The sequence below is a fragment of the Neopsephotus bourkii genome, unplaced genomic scaffold (genome assembly GCF_033783945.1).
Source record: "Neopsephotus bourkii isolate Nb327-2 ecotype Australia unplaced genomic scaffold, CSIRO-AGI_Nbou_v1 NB_13, whole genome shotgun sequence".
Classification (NCBI taxonomy): Eukaryota; Metazoa; Chordata; class Aves; order Psittaciformes; family Psittacidae; genus Neopsephotus; species Neopsephotus bourkii.
In genome coordinates, this window is record NW_026900530.1 from 576,066 (window position 1) to 591,860 (window position 15,795).

General features: G+C 36.6%; 1 protein-coding gene across 3 annotated transcripts in view; it reads right to left on the minus strand.

The window, feature by feature from the left end:
* ADCY7 (adenylate cyclase 7) overlaps nt 1-15,795 on the minus strand; it is a 70,173-nt gene that overhangs the window by 3,413 nt on the left and 50,965 nt on the right. For 2 of the 3 annotated variants that reach the window (XM_061368978.1, XM_061369139.1), the window contains exons 10-23: nt 15,436-15,568; nt 13,977-14,162; nt 12,984-13,027; nt 12,072-12,152; nt 10,962-11,034; nt 10,059-10,156; nt 9,249-9,333; nt 7,413-7,550; nt 5,220-5,282; nt 4,598-4,636; nt 3,159-3,322; nt 1,878-1,959; nt 1,169-1,324; nt 305-451 (exon numbers count right to left, since the gene is read on the minus strand). In XM_061368978.1, the coding sequence (XP_061224962.1) occupies nt 305-451; nt 1,169-1,324; nt 1,878-1,959; nt 3,159-3,322; nt 4,598-4,636; nt 5,220-5,282; nt 7,413-7,550; nt 9,249-9,333; nt 10,059-10,156; nt 10,962-11,034; nt 12,072-12,152; nt 12,984-13,027; nt 13,977-14,162; nt 15,436-15,568 (1,489 nt within the window). The remainder of the gene's footprint in view (nt 1-304; nt 452-1,168; nt 1,325-1,877; nt 1,960-3,158; nt 3,323-4,597; nt 4,637-5,219; nt 5,283-7,412; nt 7,551-9,248; nt 9,334-10,058; nt 10,157-10,961; nt 11,035-12,071; nt 12,153-12,983; nt 13,028-13,976; nt 14,163-15,435; nt 15,569-15,795) is intronic. The other variant, XM_061369057.1, reaches the window with a different exon arrangement.

Consider the following 15,795-nt stretch of genomic DNA (forward strand, 5'->3'; position numbering starts at 1 on the left):
CAGATAAAGTACTGAGCATTACTTTCACAGTTTTGGTCTACCCACTCACAGAAGAAATAAAAGCACTGAAGTACTGAAAGTCCTGAAATTCAGGACTTTCAAACCATACTGCAGACACATTAGGTGATATAACTGAAAAAAAACCCATCAGATAGGAATATATCATTCAAGATAGCAAGGCTGAATTCAGAATTTAGTTCAGCGTAACAGCCTTCCCTCCGCCCCAGTGCTTACAGCTGTAGCGAAACACTGTATTTTGCAGTAAATATGTAGTCCAGGCCATTTTTGCCAGAAGCTTAATTACCTCATCAAAATCAGCAATGATTTCATTTAACAGCCGCAAGCATTCCAGGCCTTCTTTATTGACATCACATTCGGTATAAAACACCTTAAAATCTGGTACTGATGCAAACATGACACAGACACAGTCATAAGATTGATGGTACCAGTCCTACAGGAAAACAATATATTCACATGTTGTCAGCAACCACTTTCCACCACAGGTATTCAAAACTATGATTACTGTTTGTAATCTCTTATCTAAATCACAGTATTCCATGAAGTCATCTCCAGTACTTTACAGTGGACATATTACATTTTATCAGAAACATCAACAAAAATTACTTGCCTAAAGAAAAGCTGAGATATCTGTGTATCTTAAAGATTCTCATCTACTTTTGACAGTACCAGTCTTCTGACACTCACCATGGCTGTGAAATCAGCAGTATTTATTCTAATTGGCATGATGGCAGAATAAGACAGATGTCTTTAAAATAGAAAAACATTATCAATGAACTTCTCACCAGGTTGTTACCAAGGTGATACTATTTGTTCCTCAAATAACTTTTTTAAAAGGAAAGCTATCTTCTGTGGTAAAATAGGGTCTTTGGACAGCAGTAAATCCTGTTCAAATATTTGCCAAACTCAAACTGTATCCTGAAGCTGGACTACCAATTCTGAGAACAGATTTCAGAGGCCAACACTACATGTTGGCTTTTTTTTTTTGAGGCCACCTGGACAGCAGATTCTTGGGTTGACAAAGGTCTTGGGATATAAAGAAGAGACAAACAGTGCAGACTCTTACAAACTTCTGTGTGCTTGTTAACACGGCATTCTATGTCACGTAAGTTCAATTTACCATCCTTCACATAGCAGAGAATAAACATACCTCATTTCGTTTTTCACCAATGAAATATGCAGCAACATGTGCTGGAAGCACATTTTCCAGCAACAGCCTGTTAACATTCTCCATTGTTTCAAACTGTTCGTGTTCTTTTTTAAACTTACTTTTCCACAGACAATCGAGTCGACAGTAATAGTCAATCTGCAAAGGGACAAAGTATGATAAATTAAAGCCATATAATATCTTGCTGATAAACATTAATCAATTTAGTTCAAAAGTGTAGTAACAATAAAGTTTCTTCCAGGCCTTCCTTTTGAGCCCATGTAGTTACAAAAAGCATGCTTTGAGAATGAAGGCCAGAAAAACATGAATTAGTCAGTATAAATATACCAGGTGTATTTACAAAAATGACATTTTAATAATATGGTGATCATTTTTATCCTGAATTGCTGCCTATATTTATAACTAATATTGACATAAAAATATAATTTTAAAGTGGAAGAATTTTAAAATTGTGACTTCTGTAATGCAAACACTGTTGAAAAATATAAGAATGATCCCACCCCTTCACAGTAAAAAGTTTTACATTATCTGTAAGTACAAGTGAGCTCATTATCTACAACCAAGTACAATATATTAAAAAAATTCAAGTATGTACTCATTTAGAGCACAATTTCAATGAACAACACTTTTGCATTTTATTTAAATCAACTTGCTGCAAGTAGAACTAACCTATTGCTTTCTAAATACATACCTGTTTTGCAAGTAAAATTAGGGTTATGTAAAACAGAACCAGATACAAATTAGTCGTTATCCTTGGCTCTTTGATGAAAAGCCTGAAAATAAGAAAGCAATACAAAGTCATCTGTATCCTTTCAGAAAATCCACAAGATTAAGGGCTGGAGGCAGGGAAGAGGAGAAGAGCACAGCAGACAAGGGTGTCCTTGTTCAGACATCCACCACTAAATGCCATTGCTCATTTGTGCCAGTGGCTATCTGGTTATAGGCCCTATTCTAACAATTTGAAAGGATTATCACTTAATTAAGCACATGAACTGTGTTTCCCATAACAACAAAATGGTTGCTGAAACTTTGTTTAGTAGCTAGTATAGCGATGTGCTCAAGTAAACATGGCTTTATCATAATGGAGCCATCTTCATTTCCACTGCACCAAGTTGCAGCTTTCCACCCCACACTGCCCACAAAAACACAGCCAATAGAACCTGGAAGTAGGAAAATAAATTTCATACATATGGAAGGAAAGATGATAACAAAAAAAAACCCTGAATTGCTAAAATAAACACAGCCATTAGAAATCACACCTGTATATAGTTCCATACAAATCTGAGAGGCCACTCATATTTCATAGTAAGACTAGTCTGCCTTATCACATCTATTAATTTTCACAAATGCAAACAAAATTCTCATTATATGAATAGCCTGGGCTAAATTATGAGCTCACTTAGGCTTTTTAAGCTGTGCTGACAGCTCATAGCCTCTGCAAAATAAATTCTTCCTAATCTTCAACTATGAGACTATGCTAAGAATCTGAGACAGACTTACAAATGCACAATAAAACCCTTTAATAAGATTTCTCTTAAGTGTTTTTACAGTTTTTTCAATTAGTTTGGTAAATTACTGTTACTTTTCAAAATACATGCAATTAGTAAACAAAGGGTTCACTATCCTACTGACTAGCAAGGTCTCATAAGTACAGCTGGAGCATCAGACCTTAGCAAGGCTTTTCTTCATAGTTTAACAGAAGATCACCCTTATTATGAGATTAATATTCTACTCCGTAGCCTTTAACTTAAGGTGAGCTTACAGAGCTCTCAGAAGCTATCTTACAGAATTTTTCAGGAAATACACTTCCTTAAAAAAAAAAATTAAAAAAATCCATGTCATTAACTTTACAGAAAAGTTTTTAATATCAAGCTTACATGATTTTGATATTTCAATATTCCTCTAAGTGTCAAAAAATCTAACACCTTTAATGAAACATTACTGTCAATTATAACAAAACCTCACACTGCACCTGGTACTGTTGCCATAAAAGCTCAGGTTTCTGTGCTGAAGGGTATTGAAAATGATGAGGTACGCGGTCACAGCAATGGACAGGAGGAGAACTTTGAGTTCAAAACTTATTTGGAGAAATACAGAGCAAGCGACGAATGCCAATATGCAGCAGTAAGCATAATACTGTAAAAGAAGAATTGAAAGAGCAGTTGAATTATTCAGACTTTATCCCTAAGAGGCCTTCAAACAAATGTTCTAAATTCACGATCATTATAATTTAGGTAGGAGAAATTACAATCACTTGCTAAATACACTTACAGCTTTTTTTTTTTTAATTACACTAAATGCTTAACTTAATACTTTCTTTTTTAAGTGTTTTTTTTTAATTAAGGCAAACAAAAAGCTTTAAAGAAAAAGGATCACACCAACATAAGCAGCATCAGATAAAAATTGAAGAACATTGAGAATTTATCTTTTGAAGGCTATTAATTTAAGCAATAGTTTGTTTAAAGTTCAAGCTAAAGCAGGCTCATGGTCCAGTAAACAGACTCCAGCATTCCGGCTCTACTCCAGACAGTGCTCCCCCTTTGTAACCTTAAGCAGATACCACATTCCCATCTCTCACACCTATACCATGGGAAGACCTTGACCTGTTACCAGCCTTAGAAACAGGTTCTTCATAAGAACTTTGATGCTCATAGGCATCATCAAGCTGGCACCATTATTCAAGGGAATTAATACAAGATCTTCTAGAGAATCACAGTTCAAGTGTGCTGTCTGAGGTCACCACGCAGCCAGAGCACTGAAACTGTCAGGTGCTACAAAGTGCAGACAGGATTATTCCTTGCAGCCACAGGCACAGGTAGAGGACATTGAGCTAGCACTCTTTAGTCTACAAACAACTCCAAAATTACCTCAGCTTCTGCTCCTTAAGAGTTTATTTCTCTTTATGTACAAAGCACAGATTTTCACCCACAACAGCACAGACCTACCTCAGATCTGGGAGGTCCTTGGCTAAATAGTTCTCACTTCTGCTGAAGTGAATGAAACCAGAAAAATGTATAGAGCAATTCAGGATCAGAGACCCTATAGTATTGTATTATACCAACTATGTCACCCTAAAGGCATTGAGACTAACTTCCAAAAGATAATGAACACTCAAAACTTCTAACCCTGAAAAAGATACCACTGAAAAACCTCTGAAAAAGAAATCACTACCTAGAGAACACTTTTTCCTCAGTTTTAGATCTACTTTTAAGTCTGAAATATCAAAAATTGCAATCCCCTACTTTATTCAGCAAAGCAACAGCAGCTGAGACATCTTGATTTCATGAAGAACTTTTCTGCTGTCACATACCTAAAAAAGCTGGTTTATACAGGAACAGAAGCTGCCAGCTGTCAGTAATATATACAGTATTCAAAGATTGGGTTTTAAAGTAACATGTATTCACTACTTACAGTTTCCTCAACGCAGGATTGAGTTGTGTTTCCAAAAGGCTGATTTACAGACATGCAAAAACAGAAATTACCAGATGAGCACAATGTGCATTATGTACATGTAACATCTTTTATTATAAGGACTTGAATGAAAGGGCCCTTGCACAACCTGCTGCACTTTGATCACAAACATATCCAGCATCTAAAAGGTATCTAAGAGCATCCCCAAAATTTGGACAATCTGAAAATAGATTGCTACTTTGGAATTAAAGAGGTAAAAAAATGAAACCCCCAGAAATAATCCTTTTGTGTCACTAGCAAGTGATGAATCTATCCTTATTGAAAAGCTCAAGAACACCTTTCAAAGGTGCTGAGTAACCAAAATAAGCCAAGATTCCAGCTTTACCCATGAGTACTCCAGACTTCTGAAAAATTCAAAAGAGATGCCCAGTAAAGCCATAGCTAAAAATAGAAAATTTCCCTTGGACTACCTTATGGCGTGAATAAATCTTTGTGTTCAATGATTTTAAAATTCTACCTTTATAAGAAGATTAAGGATATCAAAATGCTGCCATCCATCTATATTATATACACCATTCAAAACTGATTTTATTTGAATCTTAGAAATTAAGACAATACTCACATAGGTGGCAGCACTCAGGTCATTTGATCCAGTAAAGTTTGCAGGTTTGTTCCCTTCAGTGGTCTTGATTTATTGGGGAAAAAAGAACAATAGCAAAACCACCTTAGAAACTGTTAGCAGGTAGTCACTAATGTTAAGTTTTTCTCCGTATGTTATACAATGAGTCCTCATCTGGTTGCCTTCTCAGTGCTACTGCGATATAAGTGTTGAAATACAGTGATATCCCATATAGCTATAGGAAACATACATGAACACACAAGGTGCAAGAAGGTTAAAATTGCTGAGTAGTTACTTACTTTTTCATTTAGGGAGAAGTTTCATATTATGACCACACTCAGCTAGGAGCTAACTAGCATAAGCATGCGGTTCTGTCTCACCCCTGAGTTCACAGCTGCTGCTCCTATTTTCTTCTAGTCTGTCTCTGGTGCCATCATGGTTTAAAACCAGCCAGTAACTCAGAACCACACAGCTCCTTGCTCACTCCCTTTCCCTTCTTCCCCCCCACTCACAGAGGGATGAGGAAAAGAATCAAAAGAATGTAAATCCCATTGTTTGAGATTAGAACTGTCCAGTAATGCAGCTCCAATACAAAACTACTACTGCTACCACCGATAATAATAAGAGAAATAAAAAGGGGAGAGAATAGGAAACTAAAAAGAGAAAATAAAACAATAAACACAGATGATACATAATACAATTGCTCACCACCTGCTGACCAACACCCAGCCCGATCTGAGCAGCAATCTGGGCCTTCTGGGTGACTCCCCCCAGTTTATATACTGGGTATGACGTGCTGTGGTATAGAATGCCCCTTCGGCTAATTGGGCACAGGTGTCCTGTCTCTGTTCCCTCCCGGATTCTTGTACCCCTCCTCACTGGCAGAGCATGAGACTGAAAAGTCCTTGGTTAGGGTAAGCGCTACTGAGCAACAACTGAAAACATTGGTTTGTTATCAGCATTGCTCTCAAACTGAAGTCAGAAACACAGCACTGCACCAGATGCTAAGAATGGGAAAAACGACTGCTACTGCTGAACCCAGAACAGGTGATGTTCACAGGACACCACTGAGACAATTCAAGGACCGAAGCCAGCAGAAAAACAACACCACCAAAAAAAAATAAAATTAAGCATTTCCTGTAGAGTTTCAGAAGAACTCCCCACGGAAACAGAAGAACAGCAGATGAAGCACAAGGGATCAGAAGAACATCTCTTTTAGTAGCTGGCTATCAGATAGAATCACAGAATACTTAAGATTGCAAAAGGACTTTAAGATCATCAAGTTCCAAACCCCCTGCCATGGGCAGGAACACCTCACATTAAACCATGTCACCCAAGGCTCTGTCCAACCTGGCCTTTAACACCGCCAGGGTTGGAACATTCACAGCTCCCTTGGGCAACCCATTCCAGTGCCTCACCAACCTAACAGCAAAGAACTTCCTCCTGTCATGCAGGACAGTGTTGAATGGTTTGCACAAGTCCAGATAGATTATGTCAACTGCTCTACCCCGTCCACCAGTTCTGTGGCCCCAACATAGAAAGCCACCAAATTGGTCAAATAGTAGGTTTAACTCTTAACACGATGTGTTACATACAACTTGTTTGAAAAATTAACACAGCAGAGCGGTCTTGATCATGAGGTAACTCCAAAGGGTTGTTTTTCAAATGCATGTATCCCAGGTTCAATACAATACTCAAACTACAGGTAAAAGACCAATGCCATTTGCATCATAGTCTAGCAGTAACTGCCTACAATATCTTGGGTCTTAAGAGCCAAGCTATATTCTTCCCTCCCTCATCTGCATTAATATTGTGTTAGCAAGTAGCACAGTAAACTGCTTAACACTTATACCAGCTACAGCCAAACATTTAAACCCACATTAAGAAAAATGGAAGAACATCTTAGTGATGATAATTACAACCAGTAGTAATTATAAATTCCATCTTGAAAGCAAGAAAAGGTGGTGTCAACTAGAATTCAAGTCTATCACATTCACTTTTAGTTCTACAAACTTGGAGTTTTTACTTCTAATGCTTTTACATGTCATCATGCATTATCCTTGTGTACACCAACTCACGTTGCAAATCAGACATTAGAAAAAGCAGCAAAAAGCACATTACTTGATGAAAAGAATACAGGAAGTTACTTAAACTGTGGATGTTACAATAAATTCACAGAATAAAGTGATTACTTACAAAATTAAAAATGGCTATAATCAGCAAGGCACCAATAGTGATGACTGCTAAGGGAAGCCTGAGTAAAGGCATTGTTTCCACCTTTTCCGAGATAGCACAAAGGTGGTGCAGGAAAGGCCAACGTTCTGAGCAGCGTTTCTGTAAACAGAATTAGGTTGCTTTAGTAGCATGGGTTACACTTTGATACAAGGGCAAAAAGAGTTTTAAATATAAAATGTTTTTTTTTTTCTTGCAGGAGAGTGTCAAGAGTCTTCACTAGAATCCTAATTTAGAACCCTGAAGCTAGTCATTCTGATCAAATACCTAATGCTTTTTCACATCTGAAAATAGAGATAATGCTTCCTTATTTCAAAGAGGCTGGGTCCTGAGCTTTTCTTAATTTCTGCTTTAAAGATGCAATATTATAATCTGATTTAAAGCCCTAGAGAAATGTTACTAAAAATACAGTTATAACCTATGTTGTTGTTACTGGGGTTTTTTTGGGGGGAGGGGGTGGTGTTATTGAGCTGTAATGTTGTATCTGGATTGCCAGATGACTAAATCAAAACCCATCATAGATTGTCCCCTTGCCATCCTTATATCCTCCACTTGTTGCTATATAGAAAAGTATCTAGTAAAGCACATGCTTTTCATGATTGCAAGGATTATTCAAAGCGCTATACCAAAACACTCCCAGTGTAAAACTCCAGCCTGATGCAATTACAGTCTTGGAATTCTCTTTCCTCTATGTGTTTTTTCATATGTAGAAAACACCCATGCACACATATACACACACCTTTCCCTCTTTCTCTCCATAGACATACATAGACAAACATATATAAAACCCCATCCATACGGACATATATACATATGAACACTATACATACAGAAAATCTATACATACTATCTAACTGTACTTTTAAATTAATCATAAAATTTTACCCTGTGTGCAGAGTGTAGTCATATTGGTTTTTTCTTTCCTTTTTACACAACTCAGTCATGGGTCTGTAAGGGACAGTGTCTTTCTGTGCCAGTTTTCCTGCAAAAGCACCACCACCACTGGGCTGCAGGGTGATGGTGGCATGTTCTCAACAGAATTTCAGAATTCCCTCACGCCCTTGGCTTAGCACAAAACAGATTTGACAAGTGAAAGGAACTCCCTAAAATCCCTTCCCCTTCCCACCCCAGCCTCCAGATAGTTCTTGGACTGGAGAAGGATTTTCTTTATTTTGTATCATTGAATGTGTCCTATGTCACTATGGGCCCATGTCACTATGGGCTGTCTCTATGTCACTATGCATTTTTTTATACAGGAATTGCATACATATTTAATACTACAAAGAAAAAGGAACTACAAATGCAAAGTGGCCTAATGGATGTAATGGTGAATTTGGAATTCTAACAGCTGTGAAATTGTTGCCAATAAATTATTCATGTTTGTAATTTTCATGGGACCTCATGAATTATTATCAAAACCTTAATTCAAACTTATTTTTATTTTAATATTTTTTTCAGTATAGAAAATATCATGTTTAAAAGCAAAACTACTCTTAAGGACACACATACAAATAAAAATAAATTTAAAACCCCCAGCCCCACTCAGCAGGCATTAATATCTTCCTCCTACCCATCTATTCTGCCATCCAAATAATTCTGAATTACAGTGAGAATTTTCAGACATGAAAATCTGTTTCAGGCAATAAAACCTTCTGGTAAGCCAAGGCTCACGGCTCTTGTAATTCCTATTGGAATTAACAGCTTAATTCATCATCCTAAAAGATAGACCAAGGTGCTGAATTACCTACGTCTGCTTCTGAAAAGAGGAATTTTTTTTTTTTGTGTTTTAAATAAACTTACCATACATTTCTCAGCAAAGCATAGGAACAAGATGAGTACAACGATGACTGCAACAATGCCAAAGGAAATTCCCAGTTTTGCAGTTCTAAACAGAAACATAAAACAAACCAGTGTTAAATAGGGAAAGAAGGGGAGAATCAAACCACAACTTAAACTAACTTTTGCTAACACTGTTTCCCTAAACTGAAATAGAATTTTTCTTCTAATAGCACCGGATGGCCATACCATTGCACAGGTTATTGTTGCTCTGTTGCACAAATACTACTTGAAGATATTCTATTGCTCACTGACAGCCTGAATTGGCACCCCTTGCATAAACCACATGGAAATTGCACTGCAACAGCCATGAAAACAAATACACCATAAACTTCAGAATTATCAAATACCTGCTTTCTCAGAGTATGAAAAGCAGCTCGAAATTCCCTCCTTGTATTTCTACAGACAAAAGGATCACTTAACATATTTAACCAGGTAATCCAATTTTTCATTGCTCACTCGTATTTTAGTATGCTCACAGCCAACTATTCTTGTAAAATAGGATTCCTTATTTAACTGAACACCTCCTTGTGTGCAGTAAGCAAAAATAATATTTAAAAAATTTCATTCTTTTTTCATCCTGATATGTAGGCAGTTGTGCCAACACCATGGCTGCACTCCCTTATTAAGGTGTAAATTAATCCTAAGAGGTATATATTTCTTAAATGTAAAGCATCAGGAACTCCAAAAGACTGTAAAAAGTTTCATGCACGTGAGTTTCAGTTTAGCTATTGGTTAACTTGAATTATAAGTTATTAAAATATTGACACTTACTTTGGCATTATGAGCATCTGTATCAGAAATATACAAAAGAACACGAAACTGGCACATGCAAAGTAACTCTTCAGTTTTAGAATTGGAATGGTGCGATACTGAAACACAAATCATAATAAATCTTAAAGATAATTCCAGGCTATTCTATTACATTTTTGTGATGATACACATATGCAAATTTATGCTCTATCTTTAAAAATATACATACAACTAAAAGGGAACAAAAGAAAACTAAATAAAATTCACTTAAACATCTGTCAAGAAAAAACACCTAGTCCAAAAGAACATTTCAGACCAAGAGGGAAATCCAGCAAGTACATAAATCAGTGCTTCACAGATGCAGAGCCAAAATCATTATAAGAAAAGGATATACACAGAAGTAAACCTAAAGTGTATATGTATCCTACCACCCCTCCAATAATTAACATGCAGTGCACCACAGCACATTAAACTAAAGAACAGGTATTCAAACAGGAAAAATACACTGTACCTAACAAATAGCGTTATACTTGCGAAGAAACAACCACAGAAAGCAAAGTGTTTTCAAAGTACTTTCATTATGGATGTAGAAATATATTTTTTTAATTTTTTAAATCTTATTGCTTCCTAGAGAAGTTCTTCATATCGTAAAGCTGCCAAACTCCTACTTACTCCTTTATGGCAATAATTTAACCACAGATTAGAGACAATCTCCTTTAATCTACAGAATTAGCATTCTCATGAAAGAATGACCAACTCAAACGGATCATAAAATGTGCTTTCCATTAGTTACCAAAAATCTCTTTGGATGTGCAGTCACCTCCAGAATCTAGTTTCAGAACAAAAAACAGTTTAAAGATATATTCATATACTGCTCTGAAGTGCAAATCAAAGACCAAAAAGGATTATTTTGCTCTTACCAACCTCTTTTTCAAGACTGGGTTCTGCAAAAATCAGTGAAAACCCACAGAAGTCATCTGATCTGCCACACCATGGGCTGCATTTAGAGAGATACACATTACAAAATGTACACGAACAGGCCAAGGAGATTATGCAAAATCATCATTGTACTTGAGACACCACAGTATACAGGGTGAGAATGCCACTGTTTTACACACATTTGACAGTCCTGCAAGCTCTTTATGTTTCATAGCACAAGAGCTGTTATGCTGTTATGCAGCTGACAGGCAGATCTAGAACACTCGCACAAGCTCCAGCACCTGTCAGTTACAGGCAAAATGTAACCCCACATCTTGCCAGAGGTTTACAAACACCAAAGCATAATAGCAGATGTTAGAGATGGCTCACAACCTCCAAAAACTTCCCCTAAATAATATCAGGCCTCCATTAGGAATAGCTGAGGTACAGTGTTAACAGCCATGTTATAATTTAGATGAATTTTTTTTCTTCTTGAATCCACTGTTTTGCATTTGATAGCAATTTAAATACTAGTTTAAATTTAAAACAAAACAAACATCAACCACAAACAGCACTGCCTCTGTCTGTCTGCTTTTAAATGCAAATATAGTGCCAAATGCGCCACCGCTACTGATACACCATTTACATTCAGTGAACTAGGCACTAAACCAATTATGTTACTACCCCCAAAAGTGTGGTTTGATTTTATATACAGGTTTTGTTCATTACTACACCCGACTTCCTGATATTTCTTACTTTAATCAGCAGAACACAAATATTAACTTCCTATACCATCCACACTGAAGTTCAGCCCATAACTTTGGACTGTCCTAAGAAACAAAGCAATTATTTTGCTATTTCATATCACCCCACATTGAACAGCTATAGTAACCATTGGCTTTTTGCCATAATAATGCACTAATACCCTCTGATATTCAAATTAAAACCAAAATGGATCTAAAGTAACTGAAAAACAAACAAAAAACAAAAGAGAGGCAAGACAAGAATCTTGGTAACTATTCATTTTTGAGAAGTAATTTTTTTATATGAGCTTAAAATTGAGAGTGAAGATTATTCTCATAGAAAAGATGAAGAAAACAATAAGATACTGCATACTTTGTTGAATTGAGGCCCTCGATTGTTGACATCATTTCATCATAAATATCTTCCTCTATCCTCCCCTTCTGAGATGAATTTCTGGGAAAGAAATTAAGTCCATGTCACAAATACTATTCAGAAACAGGGAACAGCTACAGTTCCAAATGACACAAGTGGGGGAAACTGCCACAGAGACATTAAACAAGAATGCTCCAAACCAATAAGCATGCACCCATAAGCACTTTACTGAGCATTTCTCTACTTACTCAAACCATGCATTTATTGGGACATTATTTTTATAAACTATGAGAATGTTTGAAAAGTGAAAAATCATTTACTTGGTTAACTCAGTGGTACAGATACCATTGTAAGCTTTTCTACATATAATGGCCAATTTTTTATTACAGTATGATGGCATACATTAACACTACTAACCAAAGGCATTATTTTGTAAAACATAAGATGTATTTATTTATAATACAATGATAAAATTTATTTATTTGGTACTATAATGCTCACAAACAAAACTAGCATCTAAGAGTAAGAAAACTAAACGCTGAGGTAGCACAAGCAGTTACAGTATAAATGGGTATATCATATATGAGGTGTCTTGTTTTCAAATGCTCTATAGGTCTCTTATTTCCCTACTCCCTTCCATCCTGCTACAGGCCATGAAGTAAAATGCAAGATGATTGACTGAGGGGCCAGTGAGATAAAAAAGGTGGGGGGACAATCGCCTGTTAGAGTCTAATAGTAACAAGTGTCAACCGAGAGTTCTTTTAAAGGCCAAAAATTTAGCTTAACTCTTCTAATGCAGGGATACTGTATGTACAGTGATTAATCAGCCAAAAGATCACATGCCCTCAGTACCCTGAACTTCAAGAGGAGCACAGGATCACATATTTTAAAAGAAGAAAGTACTTGACAAACCTATCAGAGTTTCTCTGGCGCCCAGTGGAACTCAAAGGTATTTCCTAAATCAAATGAGGAATTAAGAACAAGTTACACACTCAGTAAATGCAAACAACTATTGAAAACAAACTTCAGGAAGCTGCCAAAACCATTTTTATCCAAAAATAAAAATCAGGAACCTTTCTCAAGTAGAAAAGCTTACCAAAAATCAATCCTTCCAGCAATGTTTTCTGCTTTAACAACTGTTTTCTGACAAAGAAATCATTCAAAAATAATTGAACAGATATTCCCTTTTATTTTTCTCCACAGACAGAAGTAATTAACATCAGCAGAAGCAAGTAGATTGAAAACCACTTCCACAAACCTGAATGGACCCATACTTAATTTAACATTTACTACAGCTGTCTGTCCACAGAGAGTAGTACAGCCTTGCTGTGCCTCCAGGAGCATACCAGAAAGCATGCACATCTCATTTCTGCTTTCAGGAAGGAAAACTAGTTTTCTTAAAATTCAAAATCTTAGAAATCTTAAGAATTCATATATAATGAAAATCATAATAATAAATTCATATATAAAGAAATCCTTTACTGACACTACCCTGCTGCAGGCAGAACCTGTGGGTGCACTGTTAATTTTCTGTACATTTTAAGTAAAATGTGTGCATCTGGAGGCTGGGATAAATTATCTTTTTTCCAAAATCACATGTGAGCAGGACACATAGATGGAAAAATTGGGGAGCAGGAGGTGGAAGAAGGAAGACAATTTCAAAGTTTTACTTTGAAGGTTTACTATGAGTATAGAATCCTAGAGATTGGCTAAGTTTGAATACTGTTAAGTTCTGACAGAAGCAGTTGTGTCGGAGATACTGTCTTAGTTCTGTGTACACATGTAAATACCATGAGTAAGAGCAGAATTTCAGCCACAAAATTCATGTCAGATATCAAGTTTCACTCCATAGACACAAGGAGCATCTTGCAATTGTAAGATGACAATTACTACTTTAAACCTCACCTTTCTTTGCTTTCCTTGTGAACTTGAAGAGTCACTGCTCACACTTTCTCTGTGGTTCAAGTGGGCAAAGGGCCTGGCTGCTCCCCAGGATTCTAAATAACGTGTCATCCGAACAGATGCTCGCATCTTCAGCCCATCATTAACTCTCGTTTTAGGGAGATGATTATTTGCTATGCATTGTTTGGACTAACAGAAAATACACACATTTAAAAACAAGAAAATTACACAAATTACAAACAAATGAAGGTCTGTGTACTTTAGTAGTTTAATGTAACTATTTAGTAGGACTCTAAGCACATACCAGCAATGTGTCAGTCAGCCTCAACTCCTTTACCTCGTTTAATTAATGTGAGCTGAACCAGATCGTGACGTAATTAATTTGCTCCATCTGCCTTTACAAGCCTTCACTTGTAACATTGCAACATTCAAACTTCCTTTTTTATTTACAGTGTGAGAGACTGCAGGATCTTATGAACAGATAAAAATTCCTTGCAGTCAGCACCTCATCAGGGGAAAAGATTCTCAGTTCCTGAGCTGGGGCGTATCATAACAGTGGTTAGGAGAAGATCCCACAAATTACATCCCTGCATCACAGGTAATGAGTTAGACAATATATACAGAGCATACAGCAAAACCTTAGTGGGTCTACAAGGAAACTAAAACTGCAGAATAAGCCATTATGTCAATCACTGGTTATCCTCTAGCATTTCACAGGTATCTTAGGTAAGCAGGGACCATTTTAATAGACTTAGATCCTTATTCTGAGAATATGTGCTGTGTACATGTAGGGAGGGTTGCAGTGTTGAGTACGTAAAACATGCAGCAAAGATAAGATTGTGTTCTTGCTAATTAAAAGTGGCTCTATGCAGTTCCTTCCTGTAAAGATCCTGAAAGAAATAACTTCGTCATTTTCATTCTTTTTCCTTTTGAAATATTTTACTCATCAACCACAAGCAGATTCAAACCTGCAATACTCCAAGTGTCTGTGGTTACCATGCTCTAAATGGACAACCAATAGTTGCTAATTTTATACTCTGAAAAGAAGGTGACTCTCACATCCAAGATAGTGAGGAAGATTATGTCAGAAGCTACTTTACACAGAATATCTTTCTGAAGGTGGTCACACGGTACAGGTATTCTTTCATGACTTCATTCCACCCTTTGACCTGTATTTGTGAGAGACACACTTCACATAAATATGGTCAAATATGCATTTTTACTCTGAGTTGACCACATAAGATGTTTCATCATAATACTTACTACCTTCAAGCTAAAGACATCTTATAAAACAATAGCATGTGCTTTCAGATCTGAAGTCCCAAATCCAAGCTACTCAGATGGCCCGTACCATCCTTCAATTCTGCTGCTGAATTTAAAAGTTATATGTACCACAGTCACCTATGTCCTTACAATGTATGTATATATTTGAATAAATACACATTTAAAAACAACCACATACCCTTGGATCAACCACTAAGTAGGTTTTGATATTCATAGATTCAAGATAAGGATCCCTCAGGTGTCCATTCCCTTCTTCTACTTCATATGCTTTGCCTAGGTGATTCAATGTTGCTTCAGTGATGTGCACACGGCTGAGAAGGGGAGAAAGAACAAGAGACCAAAACACTTACAGAAAGGTCACATTAAGCATTTCATTTACATTTCAATGGCCACTGCTGACATTTCTCCTTTTCAGCCATCTTGTGCTTTGGCAGCCAACTGCAAAATCCTGCCAGTGCTTGAAACCGTATTTGCAATCCTTTACAGTTCTTCATAGGGAATATTTTCATAGAATGCTGAGAAACACTTCCAGAATGAG